Here is a 13,120-nt window from a genome sequence, read left to right as displayed (position 1 = left end):
ACTGAGAGACGTCAAAGTAAAACTGGATGTGAAGCATGAAGACAGTCAGGAACAAATCTGTGAAAAGGGTGTGTGTGTGCGTGTGTGCGTGTGTGTGTGTGTGTGTGTGTGTGTGTGTGTGTGTGTGTGTGTGTGTGTGTGTTGCAGCTGGAGGACTTTGACCTCTCTCCGTCAGTGCTGCAGAGGTTCTGCAGTGATCCTGACTCCGTCCTCGACCCGTCCTCCACCGGAGGAGCCATCTGGTGCCACGTCCTGCCCAGGTAGGACAGCTCCACCTGCTGGACACGACGGACACAACAACACCTAAGACCTGAGCTGAGCTGAGCTGAGAGACCAACCAAACCTCTGAGGGTTTTTCTACAAATTAACAGATCTGGTTCTGTTAATAATAACAAAGTGATGATTAAACGTTATCTAGTTTAAATCTTTGGGTTTGATCTGTGACAATATGAAACTCTTATGCACATATTTGTTACCACCACCTGGACACATTGGACTGTTTTCTTTAATCTAAAGTAAATATTTCAAAGGTTGTTCTTTGTGTAGGATCTTCTGAACGGCTTTCCCATTGTTAAACTCTGACATCTGATGAGTAACGATGAACAGATCGTTGGATTTATGTCCTGACAGCTGTCGTTTACATTTTCAGACTTGTCTTTAAAACAACGGGTATTTTACAACAACAGCTCGACTGTTTCCTGGTGTTCAAATCATGTTCGCCACAAATAAAGATTCCAGAGTTCAACAACAAACAGCAGCCTTCAGTGATTCAAGACTAAACAATAGAAGACTCAGTGTCAGTCACCTGTGTGATTGTAAAGGTGAGACAGAGAAGTTACTGATGGATTCTGGGATTTAAAACTGTAGAAGAGGCAGGTTGTGTTATACTGACTGTGAGCAGCAGGTGGCGCTGCAGCTCTTCTTAAAGTCAGACCTGCTGCAGATTCACCGCTTCAGTCCTGATGTACTGACTCACTGAATGTGTGTGTGTGTGTGTGTGTGTGTGTGTGTGTGTGTGTGTGTGTGTGTGTGTGTGTGTGTGTGTGTGTGTGTGTGTGTGTCTGCGTGTTAAGCATGAAGAAAGGTCAGATCATCACCATCAGCCGTAAGTTGCCCAGAGACGGACCATTTAAGACCTACAGAGACCTGCAGAACCACTGGAACTGTCTGGTACACACACACACACACACACACACACACACACACATAGACGGACATTAATTTCCTGGAGTCTTACTTTAACCCTGGCCTGAACCACTGACCCATAAATCAGCATTTCCCAGCTGGGGACAGCGTTTTTGTCCCCAGCTGGACACGCCGTCCCCAATTTAGTCTGAAATTTGTCTCCAAAAGTAGCCACACACACAAAACACACACTGTCACACTGAGAAGTTTTAAAAGTTTGAGTTAAACATGAGAGCAAAAAACTGCTAAATAGATCTCATGAGCTGCGTTCACTCGCAGATGATTTTGAGAGTTACAGTCGGAGTCTTCATGTGGAAACTAACTGTCGAGTAATTAGGAATAAAAACAGAAACCAGCGACTTTTCTCTCCGTCCTCCTCGATCATCAGTTGGGTCGATATCAGTAATTTAACACTGTGGCAACAAGACTCAAAAACTTTTATGAGCTAAAAGTCTGCAGTCAGTGCTTCTAGACAGAGTTTTGTTAATTTAAAACAGTATTTCAGTGTAAGTTAGCTATTTGTGCCAGAACTGAACCTGAACGTTCAGTCGTTCTGTTCCAAGATTTTTTGTTTTTGTATCGACCACGACACATTTAAATTGCGTTGATTTTTCCAAAAGTGTCTATAAAAAGTCTGGTCTTAATCTTGTGTTTTCCAGTATGGTTACAGGCTCCCTGAGCTCGCAGAGGAGGAGGTGGTGTACTGCAGCGTCTACTTCAGACTGGTGGGAGACCGACTCTTCACGTATCCTTAAACTGTCATAGGTGTTAAAAGTCCTCACAGTCTGTCTGGAGAAGTCCAGGTACTTGTGTAAAAACAAACTCTGGTAAAAGTGCAAGTACTGACTGCAGAATGCTCCTTTAACCTTCCTCCTGAGCAGCTACCCTCTGAGCTGCATCCGCCTGCAGCCGGTGCAGCGCTGCCCTCGGGTCGACCTGCAGGGGGCGCTGGGCTGTTTCCTGTCTGACGTCAGGGACCGGCTGCAGAGTGTGTGTGGCTTCCCTGCACGTCTGACCAGCAAACCCTGTTACCACACAGTCAGTCTGAACACTGCTGCAACAGTGCAGGTACACACACACACACACACACACACAAATACTAGCTGAAGTTTACACACAAACCTCTGAGTAAAAAGCAGAGGAAACTCACTGACAGGATGTTGGATCAGCCAGTCAGCTTTTTGAAATGAGCCTGCTTGTCCTCTTCGATCAGCTGACGGCGGCTTTCTGGTCGTTCAGAGCACAACTGGTGTTTAAAGCTGTTTCTCACCAGTATGATGTGAAAATGTCGTGTGAATTATCTGCCGTGCCGTGTTCCATCTTCACACTTCACGATCAGATTTGGTCGTTTGTGTTTGTGAATGAGGCTCATGAAGGTCTCCTCCTCTTTCTGTGACCAACACGTAACATAATCAAGTAAACATCAGCTCCATCACCATCGTCATTGTATCCCAGCTGCTGGGAGATCTCAAACCATATGGTTTGAGATCTCCCAGCAGCTGGGATATATATATATATATATATATATATATATATATATATATATATACACATATATAAATCAGATTGGTGACTGCTTAAACTTTTTAATAAAACATGAGTATTTCCCACTTAGAAGCAGACAGAGGGCCTGAATGAGGTTGTTAAGGGCCACATTAGGTTGGATAGGTCTGCTGTATTGTTCTGGACCTGGTTGCTGAGGTAGTCGTTGTGGTGTTTGTCACACAGTGTTGGACGCTGTGAGACCAAACTGATGAAGTTTCCTCCCATTTTGACCTGAACATCAGCTGAAACAAAGGATTTCATCGGTCAAACGTGTATTTCCGCAGGTGAAAATCTGCTGACATCGAGGTCGGTCTGAATGGTTTTTCCCGGCATGAATACATTAACCTGTTAAGAACTGACCTCTAGTGGTGTCTGCTTGAAAATTGCATGCCCATAATCAACAGAAGGTATCTCTGCAACTACAATGTCTATTTGAATAATCAAGGTATCATAACAAAGGGAAATATGTGTCCAGCTGTGTAAGTATGTGTCACTGGGTCTGAGTAAAGGAAGTTTCTGCCTAAAAAAATGACAATTTTCGAATGAATATCTGACGAATGATGCAGCTGCAGCTCCAAATCTCTTTCCAACAATAACAAAACATCCGAACATTACCTCTGCCAACATAAAGTGAATGAGAGCAGAATTAGAGGTTTTAGTGCAGAGCACTCAGGACATTTTGGCACCATCTGTGCCCTTTAAAAGTTTCTCAGGTACCCAATCAGGCTCCGCCGGGCTTCACAGGTTAATGACAACTCATCTGTGCTTGGTGTGAAACGGCTTAAAGCGTGATTGGGTTTTTGCAAGACTGAAGATTTTTCTAAATCTGTCTTTGCTTTTAAATCTCTTCTTCTTTTAGAAAAGAAAAGATTCTCATATATTTCATTTCATTCATGCGTATCTGAAATATGATGATTTTCACTTGACATCGATGACACTGGTTTGTTGATCGTCAGTGAATCGATATGTCAATCGGATTGATGGATCGTGTCATCGATGTTGTGTGTCAAAACCAGCAGCAGCCGTTGTTTACTATGAAAATCTCTTCTTTCATTTGAGCTCTGCAGAACTGTCCGTGTGACGGTCGGCTGTAAGCTACAGGGTCTGTGAACGACCACCCTAAAACAAGTCTGAATAACTTTTAAACATCTCATACATGCCTCAAACTTCTGTCTCCAGCGTTTGGCTGTGAGCTTATTATTCAGACACAAACACACTGACATGCAGGTTATTTAATGAGTGTGTGCAGGTTGACATGGGAAAGATTATCGGAGCGTTTCCCACCCTGTAAAACCTTCACAGACAGTTTTACGACCATAAAGGTGCGACGCTGAGGAGGAGGAGGAGGAGGTGGAGAGACGGTTTCCTCTCAGCATCGTGTCGATTCATTTTCATGATGCAGATGTCAGGAGGAAGGTGAAGGGGATGTGTTTCTGATCGTCCACTGGAGAAAACAGACTTCAGGGAGGATGTGTAGAAATATTTCTCATCCTGTCAAGGTCTTGTTTTATGAAGCAGGTTGAGTGTTATTCATCATCGTGTCAGGAGGCCTCGTGAAGGACTGCGAAGTCTCAGAAGAAACAAGAGTTAGTGCAGTTTAAACTAAAATCAGTTTATGTGTAATTTTAATGAATCTTGAGGGAAAGTTTAGGTTAAACTATAAAGCGTCCGCTCTGACTCTGAGAAGTTATTTCTCGTCCTCATTCTGCCTTTTCATCTTCTCGAGGTGCAGCTTAACTGTATTTTATCAACTCAGAGAAACTCTGCACGGAGAAACATCCACAGAGATCAATTCAGTGCTCGCAGAGTGAAACTAAAATATTTATAGTGTTGAGCAGCGTTCATTTCCATGAAGAAGAGCTGGAGGAGAAGTGATGAACTGTGTTGTGGTGAAAGCTGAAGAACTCTCTTTATCTTCAGCTCAATTTAAAGTTCCTGAATAAAAAGGTAAAGCTGAAGGTTTTGTGAAACTGTTAACGGGAACGCTCTTCACAGAGCTGCAGTTGATGTTTGTGTTGTAATGATCTGCATCTCTCACTGAACAGATATTTAGAAAGTGTAAATGTTTCATGTGGTGTCTTCAGGTGTAATCGATGGGGCCTAAACTCTCCTTTTAAAGTTCCCATGAAGTATTACTGCAGTACTTCTACTTCACTCTCCTCTAATGAAGTCTCCTCTTCTTCCTCAGGTGTTGAGTGGTGAGCAGCTCAACCTGACCACCTCCTGCTCCATCAGGCCCGTCCTCACCCAGCTCCCTCCTCCTCCTCCTCCCCGACCTGTGAGGCCCCTCTCCTGGTCGCAGCCTCCAGCCTCAGCCCCTGTGTCCCAGCAGGACGGAGCCCAGGGGCTTCTGGGTAATGGATGTGGATTCAGGAGCAGTCTGACACAAAGTCAAGGGTGTAGAGGAGACAGAGACAGGCCTTCCTCCTCCTCCTCCTCCTCCTCCTCCTCCTCCTCCTCCTTCTGCTCACGTCTTTCTTTTTCCTTCTCTTATTCCTCGGGATACCAGCCAGCTTCCTCCCTCACCTCCTCCTCCTCCTCTTCTCCCCCTCTCTCCCAGCCAGCTTCCTCCTTCACCTCCTCCTCTTCCTCTTCTCTCCCTCTCTCCCAGCCAGCTTCTTCCTTCACCTCCTCCTCTTCCTCTTCTCTCCCTCTCTTCCAGCCAGCTTCCTCCCTCAACTCCTCCTCCTCTTCCTCTTCTCTCCCTCTCTTCCAGCCAGCTTCCTCCTTCACCTCCTCCTCCTCTTCCTCTTCTCTCCCTCTCTTCCAGCCAGCTTCCTCCCTCAACTCCTCCTCCTCTTCCTCTTCTCTCCCTCTCTTCCAGCCAGCTTCCTCCCTCAACTCCTCCTCCTCTTCCTCTTCTCTCCCTCTCTTCCAGCCAGCTTCCTCCCTCACCTCCTCCTCCTCTTCCTCTTCTCTCCCTCTCTTCCAGCCAGCTTCCTCCCTCAACTCCTCCTCCTCTTCCTCTTCTCTCCCTCTCTTCCAGCCAGCTTCCTCCCTCACCTCCTCCTCCTCCTCCTCCTCTTCCTCTTCTCTCCCTCTCTTCCAGCCAGCTTCCTCCCTCACCTCCTCCTCCTTCTCCTTCCTCTCTCCTCCTCCTCCTCCCCCCGGTCAGGCCCCAGTGCTCCCTGCTCCCACACTGGTTCCCATCTTTAAGAACAAGTGTCCGTCACGCCACGTTAACGTCGCCCTGCTGCGGCTCCAGAAGCAGAAGGAGCAGCTGGGCGGAGGAGGCGATGAGAGGGGGAGGGTGACGTTACCTGCCTTAAAGATGAAGACTCCCGCCACTTTTTCCTCTTCTTCTTCTTCTCCTGTGTCTTCTCTGTCAGCGGCGCCCCTCCCATTCCCACCTCCACGAATCATTCCTCGCTTCAACCGTCCCTCCAAACCTCCCTGCGGCGCCGCTCCTCCATCCACAGGCCTCCCCCAGCTCAGGCACATCTCCAGCCTCAGTCCTTCACCGAGGTCTAAGCCCGAGCTCATCCCCACTCCAAAGATTAAGTCCAAGTCCAGCCACAAAACCAAAGTCAAGTTCAGCTCTGAGAGCAAAACTGTTGCCAACTCCAGCAGTGAAGTGAAGGAGAGAAGAAGAAAACAAGCTGCTCCACCTCTGACATCTGCCGATAACTCCAACAGCGACTCCTCCACCAGTGGCACAGCGGTGAGTCTAAAGGTTAATCCTGGGTTATTACAACGTGGGTCTTATTTTATATTTGTTCCACCATTTCTAAGTTGTTTAAAGTATTAGATTAGATTGACTTTCTTATTGTAAGAGTCTTTGGATGTGATGACTGAACGTTTGAATACTGTCATTTCTTTTCTGCTCATTTCCAAACAAACGAACAAACATGGAGCCTTTTCCTGAAACAGAGCAGCACCTCACTGCTGCAGCGTTCAGAGGAGGGACGTCAACGTTTAACCGCCGAGAATACTTTTGACCGGTTGCACGTCGGCCCACAGGTCATTTTGCATGCAGGAGGAGATGCTGCCGATCGGTGTGGATTCAAAGAGTTAGTTTGTGACATCGAGAGCCGCTGTCACTAAACACATGGAAAAGCACTTTGAGTAGAAGAATAATGAGCTCAAAGTAAAGCTAACGTTAGCTCTGACAACCACCTGTAACCAAATGTGGAAATAAGACGAGAGCACACTCGGAGCCTCTCCATCCGGTACCTGTCAGACAAACTGCAGACTGCTCCTTTAATAATGGAAATAAAAAGATGAGATACCAGCAGCAGCCCGAGATCGTCTGAGCCTGACACCCTGACTTAGTGGGTGTCGGCTTATCGAAAGCAATATTCACAGACTGACGTCCCTCGTTGAGATTTTTAGGAGGTCATGACTCATCGTGATCGAACCTCCCAACAGTTCAGTGATTTATTCTGCTGTTCAGCTCTTTAAGACATTTTCAAGGTTTAAACTTCAGATTATTATCGTGTCTTCTTCACAGCTGCTGGAGGAATAAAGTCCAGTTTCTTTAAGTCAGAACTCACTGAGTCTTTGATTCTGTTGTTTTGATTTTAAGACTCAGCGATGACAAAAACACACAAAGCAGTAAAATACAGTGTTAATCTGTGAGGGCTGCTGCACCGACACCGAGCTGCAGAAACTGACCGGCTGGTTTTTTATTGTGTTTCAGGGAGTTGTGTTCCAGTCGAAGCCAAAGAAATCCAGATCTGCAGTACGAGACGTGGATGTGGAGAAAATGGCCCGAAGCAACCAGGTCAGGAGACACACACACACACACACACACACACACTCACACACACCTTCTCCCATCTTCTGCTACTTTATACTTCCACTCCACAGCATTTAATATCAGTTACTTTAAGACTTTTACTCAAGTACTTTTCATATGGGTGACTTTCACTTTCACAAAGTAATATTTTAACACCATATCTTTACTTTTACTTGATGACAGTGACTTTCGTTTACCTTTTTGTCTGTGTTCATGTTTGTTTTGAAGGATGTCTCGACCTTTAGAGTAGAGAAATCTATTTTTCCTGGCGTGCAGTGAAGCTTGCAGCCTGATGGGGGCGCTGCAGAGCCTATAGAGTCGGTCTTGTCTGAAATATTGAAGTGTAAAGAGGTTGAGGACGTGGTGAGAAGAGGCTTTATGAGTGATGGATCTCTGGTGTATCCACTCGTCCTGTATGTGCCGCTGTAGCCTCCTCATAGACTCCATACATTAATGTGATGTATTAAAGTGTGTTAGCGTGATGAATAGCGTACACAACGTTCTCACTAGCCTCAGTTTCCTCACAAACATCCTTCCAGAGGAGGGTAAGAGCCGTTAAAGTGATGAATGTTCAGGAGGAGGTGGGAGCCCACAGGGAGCCGAGCACATTAATAACAACATTCATCAGTTTTACAGCTCCGACCTGCAAGTTTTCAAGAACAATACATCACATACATTTTCTCTTTTACTTTATTTACACAGCTACACCAGCGGACACATTGTTCTTTAGTATTTTTACAAACACCGTTAAATGTTTTTATCTGGGAGCTGACTGAAGGGAAACACAGACCATAAACAGAGTGTTTAAAGTCTCCTGAAGTCTTTTCTCCTCAGTCTTTTTTACAGGCGTGCTGCTGGCTGTGAAATATCCTGAACATTCACTTGATTTTGTCTCATTAAATACAAATGTTACAGTGCCAGGCCCAGTTTTAAACATACTAGCAAAGAAAGAAGAGGATAAAAAGCCAGGATGTGACGTTGAACTGTGCTTTTCTCTCATGTCATGATGTAGTTTTAGCTTTTTATATAAAAACTGGAAAAAGGAAAAAGGACAAATCCCAAAAGACTTCAGCAGGAATCATGTATGTTTGTTGGCTAAGCTGGAAGTCAGCGTCACCCTGGTTCCCTCCACAAAGCCTACGAGATTATTCAACTGGATTACAGCAGAAAATGATGTGAAGGTTCTGATCCGTCCAGGTTCTGTTCATCAGATCATCTCCACAGATGAACTCCACTCTGTGATGTTTGAAGCGTAAATTAAATGTGTGGCAGTTAAAAGAGTTTTAGTTTCAGAGTTTTAGTTTTTGTTTGGACTTTTGGTTGGAATGTTTTTTTTCTGACTTTACTTTCGATAACAATGAATAAATAAATAAAGGATGAAATAATCTGTATTTTAGATGTCGCTCCTTCTCCTGCTCATCACGGACTCGTCGTCAGTCTCCAGTCCAGGACTTTATAAACTGTAAATCTGTGTTTTTATCTCCTCTTTAATGTTTTCTCACTCCACCACTTTAATTGATTTCCTGTCCTCTCTCATGTTTTCACATTTCTCCCCAGCTCATTAATTAGCTGTTGCTGTCATGGCTGCCGGGTTTGCATGCTGTATGTTTCCTCTGATGTGGCTGCTGTAGTTAGTTTGTGTGGGCAGGAGGTGCTGCAGTGTTAATTTGAGGAGAGGAGGTTGCATTTTCCTCCCACAGACAGATTTATCATCTGACACGTACAACATCTCCAGTGACACTGATATGATTTGCAAAAATATTGGAAAATGAAGAGTGTCACTGTTTATTCCAGGCTGTAGGAGCAATATAGTTGTCTGCATGAGTCCGAACCTGAGACCTGAACACGAACACGGACCGGTGCCCTTCACGTCTGGCTGAACCTGTTGGTTCTGCTGAATTTAAGACCTGAACCCGACCTGAGGCTGAGCTGAGGATTTGTTACACATGAGATTTAACAGTCTGACACAGACTTAGACCAACTCAGAGTCTGACGCAGTGTCCCAGCAGCACTAAACAGACAGTATCAAACCTCTGCAAGCCAAGTTTAGTGTGAGAGAAATATTATTGAAAGCTCAATACGGCCAAGTGCAACATGCAGATCACAGAAGCTGCCACGTTTTGATGAAAGTAAACCGTGTGACAAACAGCATGAAGTGCTGTGGAGCTGCAGAGACGCTCCAGGTGGAAGAAAACACGTTTGTTTGGTTCAGACCCCAACAAATGTCACAACATCAGCACGTGAATAGTTTGTTTTGTTCAGTGAAAATAAAACTCGTGATGATGAAATGATAATTCCTGCTAATCTATTAAAAATGTTCTGGTACAGGATATAAAACCTCCACACCAGACTCTGTGACTCAAAACGAAACAAACCAGTCAACAAACCAACCAACAGACAAACAAACCGACCAGAGACACATTAATGCTTATGAATTCAAACGTGGGGTATTTACTGATGTATTTTACGTTGTGGAACAAAACTTGAAAATATCTTACGCTGTAACCAAAGCCCATTCAAAAAAACATTAATTTTGAGACGAAGGAACCAGAAGTCCTGAAACACTAACGCAATGCTTGGTTTTTGGACTCATCCCTGCAGCACTCTATTCAATAGTCTCTCTCTCTCTCTCTGTCTCTCTCTCTGTCTGTCTCTCTCTCTCTCTGTCTGTCTCTCTCTCTCTCTGTCTCTGTCTCTCTCTCTCTGTCTCTGTCTCTGTCTCTCTCTCTGTCTGTCTCTCTCTCTCTGTCTCTCTCTGTCTCTCTCTCTCTCTCTCTGTCTCACTCTGTCTCTCTCTGTCTCTCTCTGTCTCTGTCCAGTTGTCCCAGCTGAACTCTGCGACTCTGTTGGTCTGGTTAAAAGGAAGAGGAGCGCTCGTCACTGCCAAACACAGGAAGGAGGAGCTGATGCTGAAGGTCATGGGCTGTCTGGCTGAGGCCTGAGACACACACACAGACACACACACACACACAGACAGACACACACACACACACACACACACACACACACACCTTACCTACTTCATCGCCTCACTCTGGAGTATTAACGCTGCTCCTCATATAAAGATTTGATGTGAAATCTGGCCGTCTTATCGTTCTGTGTTAGCTGAGAGCATCTCATCCTCGCTAATTGAGATGCTGAAGATTTGCCAAAATGTATTTCTGGTGTCAGATAAAGTTGCAGAAGTGACAAATTGAAACTACAAAGTGAAATCCAAACTGTGGGAAGCTGTTCGCTCTCATCTTTTGTTGGTTGGTGAGCGGTTTTTATGACCTTACATGAGTTCTGGGTCGTGATGTTCAGTTAACGTTTTGCAGCTTTGATGGTCATTTATCCATCGAACTCTGCTGCTGTTCTGCTGTACGTTCACTTTCATGTTATATTTCTTCCTTTATCGCTTTTAAAAACTCAAACATTTGAAAAAACACACAAGTTATCTTCCTTTCAGAAGAAGTGGCGTTAAATCAAACCACATTTAAAGGTGTGACGTTTGTCAGGACCAAATCCTTTGTTTCAGATTGTTGTTGTTCATAATGTATATTCTGTATTCTGCAACCAATGTTTGCTTATTTACACAGTATGTATAGAGTATGTATACAGTATTTACACAGTATGTATACAGTATTTATACAGTAGCTGCTTGTTTCTTGTTGAAGAGTGTACAGTTGTATTTACAGAAGCTCAGAGGATAAAACATCGATTTAAGCAGCTGCATTTCATGTTTTCTATTCACCAAAAGTTTTTCTTTCATTCTGCTTGTCCTCACCACTCCGCCTGTTATTCCTGTGTGTCTGTTCTGGCAGCTGTTTGACACACACACGCGCGCACACACACACACACACACACACACACACACACACACACACACACACACACACACACACACACACACACACACACACGCACGCACGCACACAGATGTGTCCAGTCATCCATGTATAAGTTTATATATGGCAGGTGTTTATGTGCTCTGTATCTACAGGGTGTCATTCCATCAGGCGAGCGCTGAGTCTGTGTGTGCGTGTGTGTGTGTGTGTGTGTGTGTGTGTTGTGAAGCAGGTGTCAGCTGTTCAGGATGTTTCTAATGACTCATTTTCTTGACGTTGAAATGGAAGTTTAAACTTGGAGCAGCAGGAGGAGACGATGACTCAAACCTCGAACCTCTAAGAGAACATCCCTATCTGTGCAGAACCTGCCTGAGAAAATCACATTTTTAACTTTTCTTCAGTGTCAGAGTGATCTGGTGATCGTTTTCTGTACATCTGCAGCTACACTGCAAACCGGAAGTGCTGACAGCTACATCTGCGAAGTATTAACTGTGTTAATGAATATATTTATCCAGGGGGGTTGTTTTTACGTTTGAATCATCTCCAGCTGCTTCAGCTGTTCAGCAGAACGCTGCAACTCTGTTTTACTGTGAAGCTCCAGAGATGTTTGGTGGACTACGAGACTTCACCTGACTTTCACCAGCATGGAGGGAGGAGATGATGACTGGGTTTTACTTTTTGGGTGAACTGGTTCTTTAACATGTTCTTTCTTCTTTGTTTGATACCAAGGGTTTGATATCAGCTCTGGATTCGGGGGAAATCCTATTTTTGTCCCCCACTTCTGACTTTTAAGCTTTTATATGAAAATAACGTGCTGAGGTCGACTTCAGAACAAAATCATGAGCCCTAAAAAATGAGGACAGGCTGTGTGTGTGTGTGTGTGTGTGTGTGTGTGTGTGTGTGTGTGTGTGTGTGTGTGTGTGTGTCGTCTCTTCCTGGGAACGAGGTTAAAAAAACCAACTAATCTCTGTATGAAAATATACAGAGCTCAGATCATTCGTGGAGAAGATATTAGCTCAGTATAAACATCTTAGTTCTGCACTTAATGAGACTCCTGATGACTCTAAATATAACTGTAATAATAACACGCGCTGACATCAGCGCTCGGCCGGCTGGAGGGAGGTTTAAGTGTGTTTGTGTTCGGATGTCGCTCTCCAAGTGTGGAGCAGAAGGAGGATTTTCACAAAACATGTCAGTCTGGGGGAGTCGTCGGATCAGCTGGACTGCAGGACACTTTGTTCATACATACTTATGTTTGTTTATTCTGTGTACTATGAGTTGACTGGTCAGAATCACTGGCTCTGATGCAGCATGTAATCTGTAAAGTAACGAGTGGAAGTATATTGTTGGAGGACGTCTCCGGTCCGTCAGACGAGCGTATTGAATCCACTCGTCAGCAGCCGCCTGTTGATGGTTTGGCCTCTTTGTGTTTCTCGTGGGGGTGTTACGCCTTAAAACGTGACATCAGCACATCGTGTCCTGTCCAGCTGAGCCCCCCCCCCCCCCCAACACTGTGTGGAGCCTCAGGTTTCCCACAATGCATTTTGACAGCTTCCCCCATCAGGAAACACAATCCTGAGCTACAGGAGGTTTGAGGGTTTCCATTATGTTAGACACGCTCTGTGTGTGTGTGTGTGTGTGTGTGTGTGTGTGTGTGTGTGTGTGTGTGTGTGTGTGGGCGTCTGCATGCGTGTGTGTGTGGGCGTCTGCATGCGTGTGTGTGTGTGTGTGTGTGTGTGTGTCCAATCAGATTCCCTGCAGGTGAAGTCACTGTTAGCTGTCAGCCGTTTCATCATTTCACTCTCTGGATATCAACACTGTGCAG

The 13,120-nt window shown here is 44.9% G+C and overlaps 1 protein-coding gene across 3 annotated transcripts in view; it reads left to right on the top strand.

The window, feature by feature from the left end:
- The window catches only part of cUnh18orf63 (chromosome Un C18orf63 homolog), a 17,845-nt gene extending 6,669 nt beyond the window's left edge, over window positions 1-11,176 (top strand). For 2 of the 3 annotated variants that reach the window (XM_084340049.1, XM_084340048.1), the window contains exons 8-14: window positions 148-260; window positions 1,074-1,170; window positions 1,845-1,930; window positions 2,067-2,253; window positions 4,919-6,391; window positions 7,370-7,453; window positions 10,288-11,176. In XM_084340049.1, the coding sequence (XP_084196175.1) occupies window positions 148-260; window positions 1,074-1,170; window positions 1,845-1,930; window positions 2,067-2,253; window positions 4,919-6,391; window positions 7,370-7,453; window positions 10,288-10,410 (2,163 nt within the window). In that variant the 3' untranslated portion in view covers window positions 10,411-11,176. The remainder of the gene's footprint in view (window positions 1-147; window positions 261-1,073; window positions 1,171-1,844; window positions 1,931-2,066; window positions 2,254-4,918; window positions 6,392-7,369; window positions 7,454-10,287) is intronic. The other variant, XM_084340050.1, reaches the window with a different exon arrangement.
- Window positions 11,177-13,120: the final 1,944 nt, after the last annotated feature.

This window comes from Pagrus pagrus (assembly GCF_965226575.1).
Source record: "Pagrus pagrus genome assembly, chromosome: 20".
Classification (NCBI taxonomy): domain Eukaryota; kingdom Metazoa; phylum Chordata; class Actinopteri; order Spariformes; family Sparidae; genus Pagrus; species Pagrus pagrus.
This window is presented reverse-complemented; position numbering and strand designations above follow the sequence as displayed.